Below are 26,211 nucleotides of genomic sequence, written 5' to 3' on the forward strand. Positions count from 1 at the left end.
GAAGCTCTGGATGGCAGGGTTCAGGGTTCAGACTTCAGTTCTCCCAGTGGGGGGTTGGACAGCAATTTTTGTTGCTGGAAGGAGATCTAGTGCAATGAAGTTTGAGAGCCCCCTGCTTTACAGTCTTCACCAGGAAATCTGCATTTATCACTTTTCTTCTTTTCTTTGCCAAAATAGGTGTGACAGCACTACTGCCCTCCTATAGTTTCAGGTGAATGGGATGTGGTCCACTCCTTGCTTCCTTCCTTCCTTTAACAGCTGAGGTAGCCATGTTAGCCTATAGCTCCACAAAACAAAAAAGCAGCCTTGTAGCACTTGAAAGACTAAAAACATTTTATTAGGTGATGTGCTTTTGTGGGGCAGTTCCACTTCTTCCGTGCAACTTGGTTGTGGAATAAAATAAAATAAATTAAAAATGTTGCAGAAAGTAAAATGTTAACAATGTAGCCTGGCAATTTGCAGGACTGCAAATGTTGCTTCCTTGCAGTTCTGGATAAAATTGTCCTTATACTGTAATCTGCTTTATCTGTAGGGTGCTTCTAGATGCTTTGAGATACAGGCATTAATTATGTGTAACACAAACGTATCCCTTGATGTAAACTCAGCAAAAGAAGTGTGCAATGAATATTCAGGTTGACAGAGCAGCTTTGGGCTTAGTTCCATGCAGGTCCAATTACACAGCTTATCATACTTTTTGGACATCATTTGTGGGTGAATAGGTTTGGATGGCCCACAAGGTTTTGTTGGCATGGTTAAAGTATCAGGTAGTGGACACCTGACATGCAGCTGCAGAACTAACCTGGACTTTGCTGTCTTCATTATAAGCAAACTGAATTTCCTCACTCAGTGTTTATAGCGTAATCAAAATCAAGTTAGACAAGAAATAGTCTGTAGCGGGCCTCAGCCTCCACTGCCTAGGTACATCATAACAGTCACAACTAATTGTTATCATTCCCACAGACTACTGCTGTCATTGTGCAAGATGGCTTCATTCCTGTCCTGAATCAAGGTTGTGTCTCCTTCATTATGACATTGCTTTCTCATAGAATTATGTGCCTGTGTTAGCAGTAACTGGCAGTTGGACTCCTATAGTTCCATTAGAGTCTGTGTCCCACAAACTAAGGGTATAAACGTCTTCATCCACCACATTTTCGTAGAGCTTATGGATGTGAAGCAAAACTATCTAAAGCTGAGAGCTGCAGTGGAGAAGAAACAGGAGACAGACTGAGTAGAATACATTTGGGAAACAAATTATTGTTTGGTAAATAATCCTAATTTGCTTTCCTGGCGCTGCCTCCACAGAACTCCACTGCAGGGAAATAGCCAGGAGTATCCCCTGCCGAAAAGGGGAACTGAGAAGCAGTGATAGTTGAAAGGGGCCTGAAGCACTACACTCCCCAAGCCAGTATCTGTCTGCGCTTGATGCTGAATCAAGAGCTTTTCTGAGGCAATGTGCTCAAAGATAAAGAGCTGTTGTTGGCAAGGAACTCCTTTCCACCTATACTCTTCCTTCTCGGTTTTGATGCATCCTGTGGTTCAGAGGCAAAGCCAGACTTACTGGATATTGGTAATTTGTGGGACCCGAGGATGCTAACTTGTTGCTAGAAAACCATTTGAACCAGTTCTTTAGAACCTCACATCTGACAAGGCAACAATCTAAATATTATCCTTTGATCTCTTTCAGAAACACACTGGGCTGCTTTTGCAATACTTTTACTCTTTGCATTTTGTTCCTTGCAAACAGTCTAGCCATTGCCATCAGGCTGATAGCTGCTGCCACGTAATGCTGCTGGTCTCCTTATCGTGCTTTACAGCAATTGTTTTGCTCAAGTGCTTTTCCAGGCCTGTGAGGGGGGGCGTATAAAGTCATAGGGCTTTCCTATATTTTTCCCTGGGCATGAATAATGGCCTTGATGCAGGAGCACTTGGGGAAGGGTGTGGATGGGAGTGGGGCAGGAGGTAGAGTTGCAAGTTCAGTCTCAAGCTTACATGTGTATATCATGAGTCTCTGTAACTGAGAGAGCACTTTCCTGCTTTAGGAAGACTCAGATGGTTGGTTCTAAGACTCTTTTTCCATCAGTCACTTACAGTTCCAGTTTCACTCCAGGTGCACAAAGCTGACCATACAGTCATAACTTCTGGGTTTTCCTAAATTTGAGTACAGGCGGAACCTCTCTAGTCCGGCACACTTGGGACCTGACTGATGCTGAATGAGAGAATTTGCTGAACCATGGGAGCTCAATATTGTTTAGCAGCATTACCAACACTTCCACTGCTTCCTGGCTTTTAAGAGGCATTTGGGGTAAATTAGAGCTCAACAGCACAGACCATGGAAAGCCAGGACTGACGTCTGTAAACAAACTTTATGAAACCACAAGAAATTTGGCCACACCTATGATAAGTGGACATATGGCTAAAATCATGCTGGACCATGAATTTTGCTGGCCTAGAGAGTGCCTGACAAGAGGGGTTCAACTTGTGCTTTTTCTCACCATGAAGATTGAATTGATGCTTAGATTTTTTACACATAAAATATATCTCACAGTAAATGAGTAATTTGAGTTAAAATCTATCACTGTCTGGTGCCCAGCCTAAGATGTCCGATCACCCAATCTTTGAAAATCAGCCCTCTTAAAGGCATCTCATGGTGAGCATTAAAATCACTAGTGATGTTTGACAATTCCAGGCCAAAATGCTCTAATCTGGTAGAGAAAATAATGGAAACAATACATATAGTGCGATATGTTTAAAAGTGGTGTACTCTCACCATGTATGTCTAGAGCTGGCACTCTAACTATGAAATATTTTGAAACATACTTGAGGAAGAATCTGAAAATATGCTCCCCCTCCAGTTATTTTTGTATTATCCACATTTACTTAATATTAGAGGCCAAAATGAATAAACATTTAGATACTGGATAATTTAATATAGCAGAGTAAATATCAATGATATGGGAACACCTAAGTCTAGCTGCATCTCAAAGGGCTTTCGCTTGTTCTGACCTACGGTATATTTGAGTGTAACAATAGAATATGATTCTTTTTAAACTCTTTGTTTTTATGTTTGATAATGGCCATAAAGAAAGTTGTGCATGTGCAAACTTGGTGTGGAAAAAAGATGAGTCAAGCAAGGAGGAGGGGAGACAACAAACAAAACCACATTTGCAGTGAAAGCAATCAATTTCTGAATAAATGTGTGCTTCAAAATATGAAGAGAGGGGGCCATAGAAGAGAAACTGTACTAATTGCTCTGTAGCATTTTCTACCCTCTAGCTTCATTTTTCCATCTGCTTCCTGGATCTCAAACGTTTCATTGTGTGCGTAAACAAAGAATGAAATACATTTTGCTTCTGTGATTTGTGTGTGTGTGTTTCTCCAACATGCATAGCCACTCATTGTTTGTAGATTTGTATGATGGTTAGACTTAAGAGTCCCCGACATGGATCAGGAATGGCACATGCTAGTTTCTGCACAAATGCAAAACAAAATATTATTTGTTCATCGGTGTTCACTCATGAACTGGTTCAGGATGAATCAGTTTTGTGGCATTCAAACTCCTTGAACAAAAGGGCCAGGATGCTACAGATGCACTGTAGGCCCAGTCTTCCCTCCAACACGTGGTGTACCTGATACCAAAACATATAAAGTACTCAGAGGCAGAGACTATGGTGCAACTTTCATGAATGATAATGTGCTGAACCATGGTGCTGAAGCATTGGTGCAATATCGAGGTTCCATCAACATGCAGTACATAGTTAAGAAAGGAAAAAAGAAAGAACTTTCTCCCAGCAGGCAGGTGGTCTGCCACAAAATGTCTGTACCTACTGGGGGCAGCATTGTGGTTCCAGGATCAGACTTCTGAATTACCTCAGGACCGAAATCTACATCCATGATGGACGTCATGCTCGTATTGAGGGATCACTAATGAAATGAAACGAGTGAACAAAGCAAAGAGGGCATGTTCATAGCTCGCAGCACTGTGCCATATGTTGCGTTTTTTGTCTTGCACGTATAGAGTGGCAAAGCATTCAGACCCCACAGTGATGGATGCACTTTAAATGCCTAGATAGATTAGGCAGATATATGTTAAAGCAGCCCCACGCAGATTTAAAATATGCTAATGGATGACTGCACAGCACAGTGTCCATGAAATTCTAGATTAATGAGGTCAGGAAGTGCATACATGCCAAGGAAGAGCAGCGAATCCTCAGAGTAGAGGCAAGACACTTCCTATGAGGAGCCTATCAGAGATGCCTGTTTATATTGCAGGACCAGGACTAGTCCCCAGAATCATGCCAGAACACCAAGCTCTCCCAGTAACGTCAGGTGTCTGGCAAATGGTCTGGCTCACATGAGGATGAAACTTTGTTTCCTGTTTTGACTATTTTCTCGCCTTGTTGTGGTTTTGAGGTGGTGGCTGACAGAGGTGCTTTGGTGAGAAGATGACTGTTGAAGCTAGCTTTCAACTACTCCGTCTTTTGTGACCTGTGCTATCAGTGTGCCTTGGTGTGTGATCTGGCAGGGCTCACTGCAAATTCTTTCATCACCTGCACCAGTAGCATTCCATGGCAATGCCTATTATCATTGGCCATTATTCCCCTTTTTCAACACTCCCATGGAAACATGTCTAGGGGGATCACCTGTCCTGTTTCTGGCAGGACGGTCCCGTATTTGGGATGCCAAAAAGGCATCCCTACCTTTTCTTTAAAAGGGACTAATTGTCCCATATTTGGGCCCTCCCTACACTGACCTTTTCAGCCAGCAGCTGTGCAGGTGCAGCTGCTGGCAGGAGCATGTTCCGAGCCTGGGGAAGCAGGGGCAGCTGCTGCATCCTTGCTGCTTCCCTGGGGCTCAGGAAACGCTAGGTACTTTTGCTTCCCCAGGGCTCTGGAGGAGGGCCAGCAGCTGCCACTTCCCCAGGGTTTGGGGAGCACTGCAGGCTGCTGCTTTCCCAGGGAGTGCTGGTGGCTGCTGCCTGCTTCCTGGCTACCCAGGGCTTGGTGGAGCAGAGAGGAGCCACCCCTCCCCCTGTATCTTCCTGTCCCATTTTTGTGACCAGTAGGGATGGTCGCCCTAAAAAAGTCTGTGCCGCAGAACCCCTGTGCTGGGAGACTGCAGGTTTTGAGCTGCTACTTGTCAGCTAAATAAACCTTCACTCTGGGTGGTGAGAACTTGACAGCGAGAATTTGCTTAATCCAGTTTCCTGGAATGCAATATGTCCCATGGCTGTTTGCCATTCTCATCTATAGTCCTCTCTGCATCTGCCTTAAATGAACATCATGTATATCTGCTGACTGCTCCCTCTTTTGTTGATAACTATCTGGTCATCTTTAAATGCAGATCAGATTCAGCTCACCCTGGATGTACTCTCACGTTTCTGTGTGCATGCAGGTGTGTGCACACATGAGCACACAGAATGGTGCAGAATCATCTACCCAGGCATTTAGTATGCTATTGCTTTTGCATTTTCTAATACATGACTTTTTTTCTGTTTGAATATTGCCAGGTTTGTATTTCTTAAAATGACTCATCAAAAGCCATAATCTTCTGAAAGACCAAAATCTGTTGCTTGGTGCTTCTCTTTAACCTGTTCATTATTTTCATGTTAGACTCCTTCTTTTCAACTAGTCATTACTTTGGCTAGCTTGAGAAACATATGGCTGGCTGGTTCCTGTTGTTAACACTCTGTATGACTTCTTGCTAATTCTTCAGAATGCATTTGACATACTTCCTGAAAGCAGGCTCAGCAGTCAATCTAAAACAATCCATTACAGTGCCTTTGTTTTTCCTTCTCCATATGTGTATACTATTCTATTTAGATCACACCAAGCCATTTAAAAAACCTAATTACCTTTTTTGTGACTTGCATCCCTTAAAGCAAAGGTTGGGGAAATGGTCGGAGTTCATCTTTCTTTTTGATTCCCTGTCCAGCAGGCAGACTGCCCTGTGTCCAGGATAGAATAGCTAATTTAACCTACTCGTGGGTATTTTTAGCTGTTTTCCAATGTGTAGCAATGGTGGAGCTTAAGTTAGCTTTGTTGCTTTAGGGTAGGGCCATTAATGGACTTACAGGGTATGATTATCACAAATGTCAGTATGCAACAGCACTCCTTTGTGTAGCCTCATTGTTAGAATGACCATGTATTGGATGAATTTTTCTCTTTGCTCTGTGTGTGTGTGTGTGCATGTGCGTGTGTGAGAGAAAGAGAGAGAGAGAATTTAAACAAGCTAAGGCAACCTGATAATCATCTTGGATGATAAAATCGGGGCTAGTTTTACCACATCAGCAGTGGAGTTTGTTGCCTCAACCAGCCAACTGTTCGGGATCCTAGTGTTGTGGCTGTGTGTGATGTATTTGTGAGTGCCTGAGGGGAAATGAGAGGAGGCCAGTTAGATGGGAAAACCTTAGAGGTGCCAATTGAGAAAATGAAATGACTTATTTAAAAAGTTATTACCTGTCTGTCATATATATTTCAAGAGAGAGAATTTGGCAACTGCTGTGTTTTCATGAGAAGCAGCCTTATAACAAAATAACATATTCCTCAAATTTACAGTAGTGATGATGAAATTAAATGTTTGTTTCTAAGCAGCTTGCTTCTGAAGCAGCTTAAAACAAGGCTTTAGCAGAAAAAAAGTGAATGATTTGGAAGGAATACTCACCAGCACCCAAATTACCAAATGGCTGATCTCACGCATAAAAAGGCTTTTCAATGGCAAAGAGAGAAGTGGAATCTTATGAGGACCTGGGGACCTGTACCAGAGAAAGGAGTAACAGAGTTGTTGTGGGTCCATTCCATGAATTATTTTAAAGCAAGGGTTTAGAAAATTGGTCATGGAGTTTATCTCACTGTCCTGTCAACAGACAAATGGCTCTGTCTCAGAAGGGGGACTATTATCAGGAAAGATAACTTAATCAATATGGCACCCTAATTATGGCTATTGTAAGGCAGTTACATTACCAGTAGCAAGGTGTATCTGACCCCTGCTAGAGCATGGGTGGGCAAGATATGGCCCACAGGCTGGATCTGGCCTGCCATGTCTTTCAGTCTGGCCCACATTCTGCCCTGCCAGAACCCTCCTACATGGAGCAGTTGCAGGGTTGGAAGCAGCTGGCTGCTCTGTATGGCTCTCTGGGCTGTGCACAAGAGAAGGGGGTAGGCTTCATGTGCTTCCCCTCTGCCCCCCAGTGTAATCTCTTGGGTCCTATAAGCCAGATTGAGCTGCACCAACAACAGCACACACAACTTCCTCTGCCTCCACATGGTGCAAAGAGGCACGTGGGGGGAGTTTCCAGTCCTGTGAGGCTGCAGACCCTCTCTTCATTACGTCCCAAACCCTGCATCCTACTCCTGTCCTCCAGGACAGAATACTCTCTTGCATCCATAGCCTCTCCTGGACCCTGCACCCTAATCCCCTGCCCCAGGTCACAACACCCTCTTTCATCCAATCCCATTCCCAGATACCACATCCTTTCCTGAACCCCAGTCCCCTACCCCAAACTCCCTCCTGCACTCAACTGCCATCCATCCCAGACCCTGTACCCCCTGCATAACAAGTGTGGCTTTTGACCGCTTATCAAAATCGTGAAGTGCTCGTCCCTGTGCTAGATCCTCAATTGTGGCAGAGCTCTGCCTGTCACAGTTCACGAGGGCAGGAGGCAAAAATGGCCAGTAGTCACTTTTATACTGCCCTGATCCGCTGGTGGCTGGGCAGATACTTGGAGCAGTTGAGAACATCTTTAGGACTACGTTTATATCAAGTGCTGCAAGGAGATATGCAATTCAAAATTCTCTTGAACATCTGAGTACATAGTTTGCAAACCTGTTGATTTTTAGGTGGGGTATTTTGTTGGGTGCTATATGGTCTAATTAGAATTCAAATTAATATTCATGAAAGTCTCCACTATTTGCTCAGTTTGATATGTGAATGAGAGACAGTGGACTTGATTTCTCTAGAAACAAAAGCCACCTCATAGAAAAAGGAACTTCTTCTTGGGCCTTGTCTGATTTTTTTTTTTTTTTTCCTGAAGTGACACCATTGACTTTCTAATGTCCTAGAAATGAAAGGGGAGGAGCTGATTTACATTCCCAAGTCTGTACCTTTTGAGAACTGGGTGCTAAGTGGAAGTGAAGATGCAGTTTTTGAGGAGATTTTTATTGACTCTGTCTCTTCCCATGATGCCTGATATCCTACTTTGGCAGTGGCAATAGCTCAAGAAGGAGCCATCTATTTCCCATGGCTTATTGCTTTCTCGCTTAACAGCACTGGAAAACAGGCAGCATGAAAGGGAGAAGAGGATCAACAGGGTGGAGAGCCAACTTCCAAATGGTACCACATAGTGACAAATATACTAAATCTGATACTACTCCTGCTGAAATCAGTAGCAGAACTCTCCTTGACATCAGTGCAAGCAGGATAAGTCCTATTGCTTCTGGTTAATAGACATAACAGTCAGCATCCCACTTTTACACTTCATCATGAGCTGACTTCATGCTTTAGGAACAGGAAGATTTTGATAGACAGCTTGCTAATTTTACAAAAATACTCTCTCGTGATTATTTTAAAACCAAGGCAAAAATCCTTTAAATGTGATAAACCATACTCTCCGTCTCCTTTCCCCTCCCCCACATGTTGTGGAGAGGGCTGATGTCACTTAGGCAGCAGGGCTCCTTTGTCTTCTATTGTTTGGTTAATTCACTTAAAGTGAGCACAGAAAAGGGATTATTTTTTCTCTATAAAATATATGCTTGATTTGCAGCCATTGAAAATAATGCACAATTCTGTAACGCATTTATTTTATGCAAGCAATTGACTTGAGATATGATTTGTATTTATTACAGATAATCTTTCTATGGGGTTATTCTCAGAGCTTAGAGTGCTTTGTTTTATGAAGAGAGGTTAAATGCCTATTGTCCCAATTCAAAAACATTCACTGTTTACACAGGCATTTCTGCAGTCAGGAGTCTGCAAAATTCTAGACCATGAACTAATTTGTTGAGGGAGTAGGAAGGTTACGGTATGTTTTTGGTTGACTGTTAGAAAGCGCATTGAAGTAATTTTAAGATTATTGGATTCAAAATTAAATCAACTATTACAAAATGATCTTTGCAACTTGGCAGTTGAACTCAACAGAACTTCAGGGGCCAAATCTTTAAGGCTCAACTTGGCTTAAACTCTCGAGCCAAATTTTGAGAAACTGAGGCTATGTCTACACTAGCCCCAAACTTCGAAATGGTCATGTAAATGGCCATTTTGAAGTTTACTAATGAAGCGCTGAAATACATATTCAGCACCTCATTAGCATGCGGGCGGCTGCGGCACTTCGAAGTCCCCTTATTCCCATCTGCTCACAGGAATAAGGGGACTTCAAAGTAGGCAGGGCCTTTTCGAAAAGGAGCCCCGTCGGGACGAGCCGCACGGCGGCGAGCCGTGTCAATTTCGAAGTAGGCGGGGTTCTTTCGAAAAGGAGCCCCGTCGGGACGAGCCATGTGGCGGCGAGTTGCGTCAATTTCGAAGTGCCGCGGCCACCCACATACTAATGAGGTGTTGAATATGTATTTCAGCGCTTCATTAGTAAACTTTGAAATGCCCATTTACATGGCCATTTCGAATTTTGGGGCTAGTGTAGACAAGGCCTGAATTTTTAAATATAAGTGAGCTGTTGAGTGCTCATTACTAAAGTTCTCAAAAACCATGACTATCCACTTTAGGTACGTCTACACTTGCATTACTCTTTTGAAAGAGGTATGCAAATAAGGTATAAATTTGTGTATTTGACACCTCATTTGCATGTTCTAATTTCAAAAGAGCTTCTTTCAAAAGAAGAAAGCCAGTGTAGACGCTGCTCTTTCAAAAGTAAACCCCAACTTTGAAAGAATCCTTCTTCCCTTGTATTTAATGAAAGGATTCCCTTTATTTAATGGAAGGAAGAATCCTTCTTCCCTTTATTTATTTATCTATGCAAATGAGGTGCCAAATACACAAATTTATACCTTATTTGCATACCTCTTTCAAAAGAGGATGCAAGTGTAGACACACCCTTTGTGTCCATGGGCATCCTCATCCACAGTATGGACATGTAAGGAATGTGCGAGAAGGAACTCAATGCTGCTGAAGGCTGAGAGGAATGTGTCTCCCAGAGATCATCTGCATGAGAATGCAAAGGTGTGCATATTGGATACCTTGCAAACAAAGGCTGATGAGTATCAAGGAAGCAATGAGGTGTTTGTCTGTTGTAAACACATTGTTGTAAAATCACAATTCATACTAACATTCAATATAAGAATTGTGAAATCTCACCAATGCCCCACGTCATTGTAGGGGACAGGGCAGTCGCCATAACTGCATAAGACATGGATTACACAGGGCTCCCCTGGTTTAAAGCATTGTAAAGCAGAAGTGGGAGGGGGTATGGGTTGAACTAGATGGCTGAGTGCCTTGGCCCTGTCTAAGCTTTGACCATATAGCTATAAGCCTGGTTTGACTAGTTCTCCCCACCTGTTAAAAAATAGAGCTGTATACTAGTGTTTGTAGCTTGTATGAGACTCTGCTTTGGTAGATGCTGTGAGCTGATATCACTGGGTGGTAGCTAAGGTGCCTAAGAGCTGAAATCACAGGGTTTTGCTTCAGGCCAAACCCACAGCACATAGCGCAACAGGCAGCCAGCCAGTAGGAGAAGCAGCAGTGGATGGATGGCGCGACCGCTGGATGGCTGGTAGGAACAGTGGCGGGCGGATGGTGCGACCGGCAGCTGGCCAGTGTGGCAGCTAGCAAGGAGCAAGCAGAAATCTGGACCAACACAAAGGTGGCATTGCCTCAGGTTTCATGAGGGAAGGCATCAGGGTGATGTTTCAGGGCCTGCACGGGCTGAACCGAGTTGTAAGTGGGGGTACAGAGAAAGTTGGGTGTGTGGATTGGCTGTTTACAGTATGGGACTGGTGAGCCCGAGAAGCCTCGGACACTGCTCAGTCCATTTGAGCTGGGACAGTTACTTGAGGATTGGTTATAAACTCTGGGTGTGGTATTTTCCCAAGCTTATGCTAATTGACCTTTCTGCCTCTTTCATAAAAGTTCTTTTCTACACTCAGCCTCTGTGCTTGTGAGTGGGGAAGCATTGCCTCTCCGAGGCGCCCAGGGGTGTGTGAATATCCCAGGCTACTGGGTGGGGACTTGAGCCAGTTCTGTGTGAGGTGGATGAAAAGGAACCCCTAGATTTTGAACGCGGCCCTAGTTGCTGCCAACTTCTCCCGGCAGAAGGGTTACAGATGCAAATATCCATGGCTCATTTTTTTACAGATATAGATGTAGATAGAAATGTTGCATCTAGAGCCCAGCAAATTCACAGATAGCTACTTTATATCCACCAGAATCTTCGTCTGCAGATGTGGATACTCACCGATTTATTTATTTTTTTTGCAGATGTCAATGCAAATACCAATTTTGTATTTGCTTGGGGCTCTGCTCATCCCATCTAAAGATTTGTCTCACTGAAGTCAAATTGTGATTGGTCATTGAGTAGGGGTACTCTGGGAGAGTGAAGAGAAAAATACAAAGGTTTCCTACATCTTGCACTTCCCTGAGTGTAGAGACTGCTTCCTTTGTAGTACCTTCCAAAACTACCCACCCTTGAAAATATCATCCTTCCTTCTAGCCAGTGCAAGTGAAGACCAGTCCCTCTCAGAGTCCATCACCCCTAATATGGACCAGTGCCTGTTAGACACTAGTTGACTATGATTTCATCTTCTATTTATTATCCTGTGTACTTTGAGACACCTACTCCTGTAGTGTTTGAGTACCACTACCACAGTTTAGAAATGCTTCAGTTTTGTGAGGCATAACAGAACAAAGTTAAACTTGTTCCCTACACCTGTACATCCTGGCTGACTTAAATGAGGCTTCATGAGTGAAATGGGATTCTTGAAAAAGATCTATGTTTGAAATACTGGGTAACTCCAGATTTAAATGTACATATATTTATAGTCTCCAGTTAGCATGTATTATCCATGACTAGAGAGTTCATTGCATTGCAACAAGACCTATTTCCTCTGAAAAGCCAGGTCGCAATATGTCATCTTTGGGTAAACTGATGAATCTGCATTTAAACACAAAGTAGGAAATTGCATAATATTGGGTGTGATCATTTCTTCCCGAGGCAGACCACTAAGAAGAAATCTGTGAAATCCCCTCCCAACAATTTCACTTGTTGTTTCATCCTAGCATGCTGTTCGTATGGAATATGGTAATGTCCTGGCTGGGATGATTTAATTGGTTTTGATCCTGCTTTAGCTGTGGGTTGGACTAGATGGCCTCCTAAGGTCTCTTCAAACCTTAACTCATATGACTCCAAGATGCCAAGGGACATGCACCCACACCTGGAGTTGGTCTTCAGCAGCTCTCCTAGGATTTACCATTTTTTGGGGGGGCTGGCCTTGATTCTTTACTGATGTGGGAGAAACAAATGGGGTTTTTCAATAGCTCTGGCTCCTGGCATCATCCTGTCTGGCTCCAGGACAGCATAGCTCTATCAGAGCCCAGCTACCCGGCACTGAAGTTGGCTGTCACTAAGCCATGGGACAACTTCTGCAGAAAAGACCATACAGCTCCAAATTAACTCATCTATGTGGGTTAGAAACAAGGTATGTCTCTACCTCCCCACCCACCAGTCTCTACACACTTCCGCAGCAATGACACTAATGCATGCAGGGCTCTCTGCAGGGCCTGCGGGGAGGGGGTTTTGGAGTGGGAGTGTTGCTACAAGGACGTTGCATGAAGATCTTGAAGGGACACTCCAGGCCATTGACAGAGGTTACGTTCCTTATGATAGTTCAGTCTTTACCTATTTAATCTGATAGTAACTTTGTCATTTAAAAAAATGCACACAGTTTTTAAAGAATAAAAAAGGTTAAAATGCAGAACATTGAACTAAAATGTTAGGATCATCCTCTGCGCACACACAGGCACTCACATTAAAGTGCTAGTTCATTTTAAGAGAGCAGCTTACAGTCTTTGCTTTTATGTTAGATGCTGCTAAGCAGAACTCTCTGTTCCCTGTCATGAGGAACACTTATGTAGCTCTGAGCATGTGTACCCAGCATTACAGATGAGAACTAAGTGATCCCTCCCATACAGCTAGTCACATCTCTTCTCTTCACATAACACATCAGGACACTTTTTTTTTTCTTTTGTTTGTCTTGCTTCTGTCTTTAATACATCTGTGAAAAGTGGTCACTGATGGAGGGTGGGGAGAGACCAGAGGTAAATCAAATGGCTGCATTTGTTTTAAATTAGTAAACAGCAAACATCTAAGAAAGCAAAGGTGTGGTTCCCCCACCACCACCACCTCCCTGCCCCCCTTCTTCATCAGAAGCATGTTTGGGACATCTGATTTGATTAAAGAAACACCCGACCTAATTTTTCACTTGTATATGCACTGTTGTGATTTCTGTTTTCAGTCTTTTCTTTGTGCTCATCCTGCATTCTCCAGAACCAAAGAGAGAGACCCCTGTGTGATTATGCTAAAATATTTCTTCACTCTTTGTATTTAGATTCTTCTATTTCTGGCATTCTCAGGCATGCACATGTACAACATTTGCACTAACATTCAGATATTCATCCTCTTCTGGGGGAAAATGGTACCAAAGTAAATCAGGTGCTTGTTTTTCCCTCTCTTTTCAGGAGCATACAAAATGATTTTAAAAAATCAAAGCAGGTACCTGAATTTACAATATTGTCCTTCTCAAAAAGAAGCAAAAGTACCCAGGTCTGAACTGCAACGTGTAAGATCCTGGATTATATACAGAGAGGTCACTGTGATCCTGTAATCTCCTTTAACATGACTAGTTCACAGACATGTAGGTGTGCTTATCTATTTGTGAATATTTGCAAAAATGGCCCCTAAGAAAGTCTTGCTTATTATAATGCCATGCAGTCATTCCACACTCAACTTCTAGCAATTTCAGTGTGAATTTTACTTGCATAGGGACTCCAAGATTGGACTCATTATAAGCATGTAACATGTTGTGGGTAATAAAAACATATTAAAGGGAAAATGACTGCACATATGCATAATCATTTCTCAGTGTTTGGAAACAAATACTGTGGAATACCCTATTAATTTTTTTAAAAAATTGTTAAATCACAAATCCAAGTACAAATATTGCAAAAGCTATATTGTTTGTTTTAGTGGAAGAAGCCATTTTAAGCAGAAAGAACATCCATAGCCAGAGGAAGGAAATATATGTATTCTCAATTTAACAGCTTCCACCTTGCTAACTGTCCATTAAAAACAGCTAAATATAGCAAAACTCCATTCTGAGCTGAGCCTATGTATGCTAAATTTCAGCTTGAAAGTGATTAGAATACCCAAGGTATAACCCTTTGGGAAAGAGAGGATGCCATACCTACAATTTTAAAATAGGAGTGTGAGTTGCGGAAAAGGTTGTATGGAGGAGGGATAAATGGTAAGCCTCTCCAATTTATTCATAGCTTGTATTCATAATAGTTACATCTAGAATTAAATTTGACAGTTTTCTCTGTTGACTATAATGGAAAAAAATACACATCCAGAACCATTTACCCTCTTATGACAGGATAGAGCAACCTTGCACTGATGAGCAATGGTTAACAACTGTTATTGGCCCATATGGCCACACCTGTTTGCACCTGCCTTTGGGCATGTTCATGGCGGAGGGAGCACATAAAATGAAGCCATTCAGCTTAGTTTGGGTAGGCTGAAAAGGAGATTATAGATGAGCTTCAAGCTTCTGTGCTGGAGCCGCAGAGATTCCAGACTACTGAGGCCGAATACACTGACTGTGTGAAAGGGAACCAGATGATCAAAGGGGTATCTTTTCTGCTGTCAGCAGGTCAGTGTCTTGAGGTAGGCCAAAGGATAGTAAGTGACCCAGGCAATGCATTTGAACACATGGAGACCTCGGCCCCGCATGAGGTTTCAGATGGGGCCCTGTTTTCCCCAGATTAATGCAAAGTTAATTCCCTCCCTTTTATCAAAAGCTTATTTTCTACACTCAAACTCCTTGTTTGTAAGTGGGGAAGTATAGCTTCTCAAAGGCACCCACAGGCAGTGCATGAATTTCCCAGGTTAATGGAGGGGGGCCCATGCCCATTCTGTGCTGGCTGGATGGAGAGCAACCTCTAGATATTGAATGGATGGAAAGGAACTCTAGATATTGAACCCAGCCATGGCTGCTGCTGGCTTCACCTAGCAGAAGGGTTACATTGACTTCATAAGCTTGATCTAATCATTGAATTAGTTTTGCAAAGTAATTTTAGCATGTCCTGATAGCTTCTCTCTTACAGCTCATATATTTCCCATTTCCTCTCTTAACCCTTCCATTAACATAGTGATGTATCTTACACTATCAGAATGTCATCTTCAGCTTCTTACTTGTGCAATTTCAATGGAATTATCATCTGAATAAATGTTTGAAATATCTGGTACTTGATGACAGTAATCTAGAGACTGAGATTTTTCAGTTTGCTGTGTTCAGTTTCTCCCAGATCACCGTATGTTTTTGTAAGTAAGATATCTCCAGCTTGGGAGACTGTGGGTGGTGGAGAAGGTCAATCATTATTTCAACATAAAGTAAATGCTGATTAACAATTCGTGTTGTATTTCATAGTGTGATCCTAGGTTCAGAAAAAAGTACAGAGCCCAAATTTGAGCCCTCACCTCTGCCTTGTTGCAGAGATACTGATTAAATGTGCTCAGTGCTCATCTCCACTAGCACAAGTATTAAGATAACTCAAAAAGGAATGTCTTTCATCTCATAGAAAACAACCTATTTAATTTTGGGGGAAATAAGAGCTTGCCATAGGCTTAAAATGCTTGATTAATAATACTGATATTGTAATACTTACAGCCTGCACTAAAAATATCTTTTTCGATAATAAGAATGGATTGCTAACATATTTCTTACATGTAGCACATAGTATATCTCAGAATAGAAATTTAATCTCAGGAATAAATTCCATTTTTCAGTAACAATCACAAATGATTTTTTTCAGCTCATGTTTCTTTGAGGTCAATGACAAATGCAATAAAAGTCATAGACGCATCTGTTATTGAATTGATAAAGGGTAATGATCCTTAATTATTCACTACTCCAAAAGGTTTAACAATAGACTGTATAAAAATTGAAATACTGTAGTACTTCCTTGTATTTCCTTATATTCTGGTAAGAATTATTTCCTAAACAAAAATCACTTGCAAGAAACACATTTCCTTAAACATGTGTTTAATCTAAAGACTTGGGGTCCATAACAGTAAAATGAAATAAAATCACACAATTCTTATTTACCTATTTTCCGCTCTACTGTCCCCTGCCATTAACATTCACTCCCCTTGGTCTTTATCTGAAAGGCCTGCATAAGAAGAAAGTTTTACAATATTTAGGGCACATAATCCTTCATAGGTAAGAGTAGTCATATTTTATTATTTATTTCTATTACAGTTGGACCCAAGTATGCAAGACACAGCCCCCAAGCCAACAGGGAGAGACAGTTCTACCAAAACAACATTAAAAGAATATTGCAAAGTCAAGTACTCCAAAGTTATAAATGTCAGAATTAAGGTTGCCTATACAATCTTAATTCATCCCACTTGTGTGTATGCATTAGATTAATCCTTAATTACAGGGTTATGTACTATTTTCCCACAGGACCCTTTTCTCAGTCAGTGCCCAGGGTGGACTGTAATCAGAGAATGGGGCAGCTGTTCAATATTTGTTTTTACCACCCTCCTCCGAGGTATGATCCAATTTATTGATGCAGAACTGAGAAACTCTCCCAAGTTACTGATGATCACAGAGGCCTGTAGCAGGAAGAGTGCTCTGCTCACAGTTGGCAATCACTAGCTTACAGCCTGACTTTGCCAGACTTCTTCCCTGCTGAAATATTCAGATCCAGTAAGGAAGGGAGGCCACATCTGAAGAAATGGGGTTTGGGAAGGAAGTAGTAGTACAGATCTATAGACTTTACAATCTGCTCAGCACAGAGGTAGTACAGCAAGCTGCAACATAAGCGCAGAGACAGGAGACTATGGGCCAGATGGTCACGTATCAAGAATTTTGACAAGTGAGCTCAATCTGTAGTTCTGTGAGTTAAGTCCACTCAGGAATTCGTTTCTGATGAACGGGTTTGGTGCGTATGCATGTACTTCAGTTCATCTCCTCTATACAGTATGTCTATTTTAGATATACTAGATATAGTGGGAAAAGTCTGAATTTTGAAATTTCTTGGGTGGGGAGGGGGCATAAAAATGAGAAATTGCTAGACCAAAAAACTGTTCTTATTAAAATCTGGGAGGTTTCTAGTCCTAATAGGCATAGAGAAAAGCTTAAAAGCATATCCGGGTGCACCCTAAAAAGCAAAAGGGAAAATATGCACATTTAAATCACTATTTTTAAACTAATCTCATATTTTTGGGAGAAAGAGGGCTGACGTTGTTAAATTTTTGGCAATACATGTGATGTGAGTAGTAATGGCAGTGACTGCAATTCATTAGGTGCCTTAAAACTAACATGCCAACCAGCAAACTGAAATACGTATCCAAAACTTAACAAATCACCTCTGGCACACTGAAGGGCCATTTGGTGTTGCTCTCCCTCTCTGCCCCAGAAAGGAAGGAGGCTTGCTCTGTGAAGTCCCCAGGCCCTTGTCCTTCTTGGGTCGCTCCAGCTGTGACTGAAACTTGTCAGTCCCCCTTCCCCCACTTTGGAAAAAAAAAAAAGGGGGGGAGCTGGCGGGGAGGGGGACTGCTGGGCACAAGGATAAGTGGAAAGCGTATCACAGTGTGGTGTGAATATCTGGAGGTAGGGCTGTGCAGGGTGGTACAATGTAGAAAAGTTGACACCTATCTCTGGTTGGCTGATGATGCCAACCACTGTTGTTCACCTGTTTAAATTTTCAAACAAAACCTTCTCTGACGGTGGCCTTCTCCCTTCCTTTTGTTGCTCACTTTCTCCCACCCTCTCTCACTTTGCCCGGGCAGGGTTTGAGGTGTGGGAGAGGGCAAGATTGCCGACTGGAGGTATGAGGAGTTTGGGGTATGGGAGAAGGATCTGCTCTCAGGCAGGGATTTCAGATGCAAGGTGGGGTGAGGACTTTGGAGGTGAGGGCTCTCTAGAGGGTCTGGGGATGATGGGCTTGGGGTACATATGGGCTTTGGGCTGGGGCTGAGGAGTTTGGAGTGAGGGTGGGACAGCTAACTCTAGCGGCGGGTGCAGGCTCTAGATTGGTGCCAGAGATGAGGGTATAGTGATGTGGTAGGGGGCTCAGGACTGGGACGGAGATGGGGAGTTTGTAGAGGCACAGGCTCCTGGAGGGAGACTGGGCGTGGAAGGGGAAGCCAGGCTGGGGCAGGGGGTTACAGGTGGGGGGTCCTGGCAGTGCTTACTGCAGGATCCAGGAAATGACTGCCATTTCTCTGCCATCCCTAGGCCAAGTGCGGGTAATTTTTTTTTGATTGGTGAGGGGCACACTCCAAAATTTTGGTAAATGATCAAGGGCTGTACTTTTCTAGGGAGGTAGTATGGGGTCTGAGACGGAGGTTGGGTGCGAAAGGGAACTCTGTATAGGCAACTGGGCTGCAGGAGAGAGTGTGAGGGGGAGTTCGGGTGAAGGAGGGGGTTGTGGCCTGGGGCAGGACAGGATTCTGGCTTGGGGGATGGATGGTTGATCTGAGAGGGAGTTGTGACCTAGGGGTGGGTGGGTGAGGTGACCTGGAAAAGGAGTTGGGTTACAGGAGGTGGTGTTATGCCAGATTCAGGCTCTGGCCTGGAGGCACTTACATAGGTGATTTCTGGCCAAAGGTAGTGGCAAGAATTGTGCTGGGGGGAAAGTGCATGCAGCCTGTTTTTCCTCCTTTAACCCCCACTGCAAGCGGTAGATGGCACAGAGGCTGGCCTCAGGAGCCAGCCACTTTGAGCAGCCTGGGACTGTGGCAGGAGATAGCCTGCCTGAGGGTTTCAGCATGCCACGGGCTGGAGCAAAAGACTTGGCAGGCTGGATTAGGCCTGCAGACTGTGTCTTGCCTTCCCTTGCCCTATGCGTACGGTGGGAGGCCCAGAAGGCCTCACCATCTCCTTAGGTCCACATGTGCCACTCCACCTTCCCCACTAGCCATTCCTAGTCAGTAGGCACTGCAGGGGTAAGGGAAGCATGCAAATCAGGGGAGACTGGTGAGAAAGGACACAAGGGATGGGGCACCTGCCCTGTGACCACTCCCCCAAGTGCCTCCTCCCTACATCCCTCCTAGCCTAGCAGAGGCTCAGGACAATATGCCTTGTGCCCCAGGTCCCATTTCTGCCTGCCTCTTTGCACCCCAGTTCTGCTTCTGCCCCACTTCTGCTCTGCTCCACCTCTTCCACCAAGTTCCCCACCCGCCACAAGAGATGTGGCCTAGAGGACTTGAGGGTGCCTTGTGCCTGAAGTAGGGATTGGCTACCCTGTGGCAGGAGGGGGTACGTGGAGTGATGTGATGAGAGAGAGAGAATCTCTGCTACAGGTGTCAGCCCCCCACCCAACTAATTTCCCAGGCTGACCAGCAGCTCTGGCCCTTTCCCCCCTCATACCCAGGGCATTAGGGGTGTTATGTGCCCCCTCCTCAAGCATCACTCCTCCTGCAGAGCTTCCAGGGCCAGCCCTGAGTCCGGGGACCCCAGAAACCTGGTGACTGTTCAGCTCCCAGAAGCAGATCCAAGGCAGATGGGGAACCTGTCTTAGTCCTGGGCACAGCCCTATCATCCTGATTTTTAACAGACAACAGGATCCCTTTTCAACCAGGCATTCCAATCGAAAACCAAATGCCTGGCAACTCTGTGTGTGTGTGTGTGTGTGTGTGTGTGTGTGTGTGTGTACACAAGGTGTTCATTATCTAAATACACATCTGCCCTTGTACGTATATGCATCCATGCAAATAATTTTCAGCTCTAGTGAGCAAAACGTTTATCTGTATATATGTAAACACTCCTGTGGGTACATATAACAAGAAGACATTTTATAAATACGTTAGAAGCAAGAGAAAGACCAAGGATAGGGTAGGCCCATTGCTCAGGGAGGAGGGAGAAACAGTACCAGGGAATTTGGAAATGGCAGAGATGCTTAATGACTTCTCTTCATCAAGATGGCTGAAGAAGGAATGCCTAACACAGTGAATGCTAGTGGGAAAGGGGTAGGTTTAGACGATAAAAAAGAGCAAGTTAAAAATCACTTAGGCTGTGTCTACAGTACCACCCTCCCTTGAAGGAAGGATGGTAAGTAGGGTGTTGGGAGTCTACTAATGAAGCACTGTGCTGCATATGAAGCACTTCATTAAGCAAATTCCCCCTGCCCCGCAGCAGCTTCAAAGCTTTAAACTTTGAAGTACCTGCTCGCGTCTAGCCGTGGCTCACCTGCTGGTACTTTGAAGGAGGGTGGTAGTGTAAACAAGCCCTTAGAAAAGTTAGATGTCTTCAAGTCACCAGGGCCTGATGAAATACCTCCTCTACCAGCTCCTTGAGTATTCTAGGAGGCATCTGAGCCACTCGCTATCGTCTTTGAAAAATCATGGGGGACGAGAGATTCCAGAAGACTGGAAAAAGGCAAATATAGTGCCCATCTATAAAAAGGGGAATAAGAACAATGCAGGAAATTACCGACCAGTCAGTTTAACTTCTGTGCCAGGAAAGATAACGGAACAAGTAATTAAGGAAATCATCTGCAAACACTTAGAAGGTAGTAAGGTGATGGGGAACAACTAGCACGGATTTGTAAAGAACAAATCATGTCAAACCAATCCGATAGCTTTCTTTGATAGGATAATGAGCCTTGTGGATAAGGGAGAAGTGGTAGATGTGGGATACCTAGATTTTAGTAAGGCATTTGATATGGTCTCACACGATATTCTTATCAATAAACTGGGCAAATACAGCTTAGATGGGGCTACTCTAAGGTGTGTGCAAAACTGGCTGGATAACCGTACTCAGTGGCTACGTCTACACTAGCCCAAAACTTCGAAATGGCCTTGCAAATGGCCATTTCGAAGTCTACTAATGAAGCATTGAAATACATATTCAGCGCCTCATTAGAATGCTGGCAGCTGTGGCACTTCGAAATTGACAGGGCTCGCTGCCATGTGGCTCGTCCAGCCGGGGCTCCTTTTCAAAAGGACCCCAGCAACTTCAAAATCCCCTTATTCTTAACAGCAGATAGGAATAAGGGGATTTCGAAGTTGCCGGGGTCCTTTTGAAAAGGAGCCCCATCTGGACAAGCCACGGGGCGGTGAGCGCAGCAATTTTGAAGTGCCGTGGGTGCTAGCATGCTAATGAGGCGCTGAATATGTATTTCAGCCCTTCATTAGTAAACTTCAAAATGGCCATTTGCATGGCCATTACAAAGTTTTGGGCTAGTGTAGACATAGCCAGAGAGTAGTAGTACTAATCCTGCTGGAAAAGTATAACAAAGGGGGTTATACAAGTGGGATTCCACAGGGATCTGTTTTGGGACCAGTTCTCTTCAATATCTTCATCAATGGTTTAGATAGTGGCATAATAAGCATAACTTGCTAAATTTGCAGATGATACCAAGCTAGGAGTGGTTGCAACTGCTTTGGGGGAGAGGGTCAAAATTCAAATTATCTGGACAAATGGGAGAAATGGTCCCAGGTAAACAAGATGAAGTTTAATAAAGACAAATGCAAAGTGCTCCATTTAGGAAGGAATAATCAGTATCACATATACAGAATGGGAAGCGACTGTCTAGGAAGGAGTATGGCAGAAAGGATCTAGGGGTTATACTGGACCAGTCCTAGTATTCTATGATTCTATATATTGAATCAGTTGGCTGGGCCAGTATTTCTGTTGCTAAACAAGGCTGTCAACAGAGAATTACATACACACAGACTGCATACATGATAGCATGATGATAGCAGATAATCTCCATGTGCAGATACAGAGATTGTGTCTGTATTTTTTACAGATAGAGATCTATTTGGCCACACAGGTAATAAAGCACTATGGTTATGTACAATATGTAGGTAAATGTGCCTCTTGTGCCAGAGCTGTATATTCAGGTATCAAGCTTTCAGTGAATTACTTCTATATTGTACGTGTGGACTAAGGATTTTCATTATAGGTGTATTTATACTCGACAGGACTAAGCTCTCCTCAGAGCTAGACAGGTCTCGAGAGAGCAGTGGGCGCGGGGGTAGCGCTCCCTGTGCTTGTAATCTATACTGGCTGAGACACAGTCAGGCGCTGTATCTCTAGGTACAAGTACTGGCACGTCCACGTAGCTCCTGTTCTATTGAGATGTGGTTTATGCATGTAGTGCAACACCCGCGCCCTTCCCCCAGGCGGCAGCTGCTCAGTTCCCAGGCAGCTGCCGCCTCCCACCGCCGCTCACCTCCCAAGCTCTGTTTGTTTACAAGCAGATTACGTCACCCCCCCAATCCCGCCTTGCGAACTTTACGTCACAATGGTGCGATCGCGGGATAGGCGGCTGCGCGTTGCTGGCTCCGCCCCTCCTTAACGCCATTTCCGTCTCGCGGGGGCTATAAGAGGCGGAGCACGGACGCGGCTCTGCTTGATCCTCGTAGCAGGAGATGCTCGCGGTAGTGCGAGTGTCGCTGCTGCTGGCCCCTCGTTGTCGGAGGAGGCGGCCTCCGCTGCTCGGGATGTGAGCTGGGCTGCGCTGCTCTATCGCCTCTCGCGTTGGAGCCGCGCCCGCCGCCCCCATGCATCCCGCGCTGTACACCCGGGCAAGCATGATACGCGAGATCGCCGCGGCTGTGGGCTTCATCGCCAAGTTCCTGCGCACCAAGGGACTGATGAACGAGCGGCAGCTGCAGACCTTCAGCCAGAGCCTGCAGGAACTGCTGGCAGGTGAGGAGCGGCGGCGCGGGGCTGCCTCGCCCAGGAGGGAGCCGTTACTACCGGCCCGGGGCTGGCCCTGCGGGGGTGTCGCTGCCTCCATCCCCGGGGGTCTGTGTCCCAGGGGAGCCGCTCCCTGTGGGGGCAGTGCCTATCCCGTGAGGACTCAATACAATCAGTCCCTTTCCCCCCCCCCCCCCAGTCGCAGCTGCTGGCCCATTTGGTGGACCCTTTTATGCCCCATCCAGCGCCCTCAGTTTGCGTCCACATGTTTTTATAAGCCCCGGTGCTGCTTGAGCCTGCCCTAGTGTGGCAGTGCCACCGCCCTTAACGCCCGTGTCCTTCGTCGCTTTCCCGTTCCTAAACCGGGTCTCCCCGCTCTACCTTTGTCGTGAGACAAAGACCTACTGTTGCTGTGATCGTCCGGCTTCTGGGAGGACCGCCCCCGCCCCAGCACTTCCCGGAGTGTCTACCACCTACCTATGGCTTTATCCGATACAGGAGTATTAATTTTAACCCCACGACGTGTGGTGGTGTACTCAGCGAACCCCCTGTACTTTGTGTTTGGGTTGGTCCTTCTGTGTAAAGTAGTATTACTTTTTAATAAGGAAAACCAGCGTCCTTTCCCGGCTGCTTACAAAGGTTGGGGTGAACCGAAGCATCTTGAAGTTTTAAGGAAAAATTACACAGCAATACAGAATCTCTTAATTAGCATTTTATGAGGAGCTGAAAATACCAGGCTCCCTCCAGTTTCAAGTATCAGTGTACCTAAAGGCTTTAGATGTAAAAATATTACAGAAATGAGAGGTTTGTTCAAGACTTACTTGTCAGGAAAATGAGCTGTAGAAATCTTCAAAACCAGCAAATTCTGTGGCATTGTACAGGCTAACAGTTCACTCATTTTGGCTAAATGTAGTGGCTTGTATGGTGACAAGTAGAAATCTGTTTCTGTTGGGGGTACCCTACAAAGGTTCTGGTCAGAGTTTGCTGGGCCTTTGTACTTGGTGATAACAGCACCTAGGGAAATGTAGTGCCTTTCCCCTCTGATTCAAGGGCCAAGTTCTGATCCTCATGTTGGTTATGTTTTGGTGGCTTTACTCAGCTCCTTGTTGGCGAGTGGAGGTGTTAACATTTAGGAGGTAGCATTACAAGCAATGTAGAAAGTGGTAGAGAGGTAGTTAGTAAGATGAACAGTCAAAATACATTTCTTTTGATTTTTAAATTGCCGATAAATGGTGTTAGTTTGTTTTTCCTGGTTTCTGTTAACAATAATTGCAATGAGAAAAATAACACTTTTTTTAAAGATACTATGTAAATGTCTCTTTCTTTCAAAAGTTAAAAATAGCAGTAAATCTGGGATGTCTGAGGCCCATGAACTCTTCACTGCTTCCTACACAGCCAAGCTGACACGTCTTTATAGTGCCTCAGGTTTTTATATTCGTGCATGTATGGTAGAATACTTGAATCATTTTTAAAAGGTTGAGTAAAAGAAATGAGTCACTTGCAATTACTCTATGAGAAATACTTACCACATGAGATCAAAGTAGTGTTATTTCCAAATGTTTGTCTTAATCTTGTTTTCCACTTTTAGCTTTGCAATTAATAGTAATATTGGATGTTTTGACAAGTGTAAGCCATTTGAGCTAGAAAAAACAAATCTCTAGTCACTATCAAATGTGAAATGGGTTTTTAAAAAAAATTATCCTAGAGAACATGACAATGATAATACGTGTTTTTCTGACTTATCTAGAGCTAAGCAGCAAATTTTTTCTTATTCTGTAGAACATTATAAACATCACTGGTTCCCAGAAAAGCCATGCAAAGGATCAGGTTACCGTTGTATCCGGATCAACCATAAAATGGATCCTCTGATTGGACAAGCAGCACAGCGGATTGGACTGAGCAGTCAGGAACTGTTCCAGCTTCTTCCAAGTGAACTCACACTATGGGTTGATCCATATGAAGTCTCCTATCGTATCGGAGAGGATGGCTCGATTTGTGTGCTGTATGAAGCTGCACCGGCAGGTGGTAGCCAAAATAACACCAACATCCAAATGGTAGACAGCAGAATAAGCTGTAAAGAGGAACTTCTCTTGGGAAGAACAAGCCCTTCCAAAAACTACACTATGATGACTGTATCGGGTTAAGCTATAGTCTATGGATGGATCACCTTAAAATGGATGGATCAAATAGCTTTTTACTTTGGGTGGGCTCCTTTGGGGATGGATTATGGAATTTAAACCATGTCACAGCTGTGAAGATCTGGCACACAGAGTGGTAAACTTTCAAGGGACAGTGCCATAGTTTGGACAGTACCTTTTCAGTGATTTTTAATAGCCTGAGTGTCAGAATGATCACTTTATTTGCTAGAGAGTGAGGAAGTCCTAGGAAGGTTTGAGTGTCTCCCAGACATCTTACTTAATTTTTACACAAATTTCAATTCAAATCTATTTATAAAGTTGCCCTCTGCAGTTGGTCTTGCGGAGACAATTTGCACTATTACATTTTACAGATTTTACATTTTTGGCAGCTCAATAACAAGACTTGTTGTAAACATGATAGTACTGGAAATTTTCTCATACTTTTACCTAGCACTTAAAATATGTATAAATGTACATAAACTGGTAAGCATGACCTGGGGAAATGGTCAGATCTTCATGTTGTGTATTGGCCTTGAGAGTAACAAGTGACCAGAATCTGCCATAGCAACAGGCTTAAAAAGACCATATAAAGACACTGTCTGAACTGTGGTGTTAGCACCAGCCAGCTGTCTGTACATTTGCTAGCTTGTAGTTTTCTAAGATTGAGTAAACTGCTTATTTTTAGAAAGTGGAGGTCTGGTTTGTAACTTCCTTGTATGTAATTGGGTAAAAGTCTTTTCCACAAACCACCATCTATTTTGTGAACTTTGTTAGTCATCCTTTATTTGGTAAATTATGAACTGGTGTAAATTTGTACAGTTCATGTATATTGATTGTGGCAAAGTTGTACAGATTTCTATATTTTGGATGAGAAATTTTTCTTCTCTCTATAATAAATTGTTTCCTATCTTGGCATTTTAATTAATCTCTTGTCATGATTATATAGGATCAGGGAAACTGTCCTCCCAGTAGATGTAAAATAGGTACTGCCCTCTAAAGGATAAGAACATCAGTGGCACATTGTTGGGAAACATTTGATACAGCCATGGATTAATGAAGAACACTTGTGCACAAACATTTGGGAAATCTAGGGAAACACAGTATTTTAACATGTCACTTTAATAACTTATTAAAAATCAGAAATAATGTGGACATAACTTGAGGGCCAGTAATGCCAGGATATAAGGAAAAGGGACAAATAA

The 26,211-nt window shown here is 43.7% G+C and overlaps 1 protein-coding gene across 1 annotated transcript; it reads left to right on the plus strand.

Annotated features, from left to right (window-relative positions):
- The first annotated feature begins 22,583 nt into the window (after window positions 1-22,583).
- On the plus strand, window positions 22,584-25,930 carry BTG1 (BTG anti-proliferation factor 1). Its single transcript, XM_074983989.1, has 2 exons — window positions 22,584-22,880; window positions 24,651-25,930. Exons 1-2 carry the CDS (start codon window positions 22,733-22,735, stop codon window positions 25,013-25,015), a joined length of 513 nt encoding a protein of 170 aa, XP_074840090.1. The 5' UTR covers window positions 22,584-22,732; the 3' UTR covers window positions 25,016-25,930.
- The last annotated feature ends 281 nt before the right edge of the window (window positions 25,931-26,211 follow it).

The sequence above is a fragment of the Carettochelys insculpta genome, chromosome 1 (assembly GCF_033958435.1).
Source record: "Carettochelys insculpta isolate YL-2023 chromosome 1, ASM3395843v1, whole genome shotgun sequence".
In the NCBI taxonomy this organism is placed as follows: domain Eukaryota; kingdom Metazoa; phylum Chordata; order Testudines; family Carettochelyidae; genus Carettochelys; species Carettochelys insculpta.

Excerpts from the sequence above, each read along its gene's own strand:
- BTG1 (XM_074983989.1), top strand. The coding sequence starts at position 22,733 with ATGCATCCCGCGCTGTACACCCGGGCAAGCATGATACGCGAGATCGCC. Across the intron at positions 22,881-24,650 it reads CCTGCAGGAACTGCTGGCAG|AACATTATAAACATCACTGG; the intron begins GTGAGGAGCGGC and ends CTTATTCTGTAG.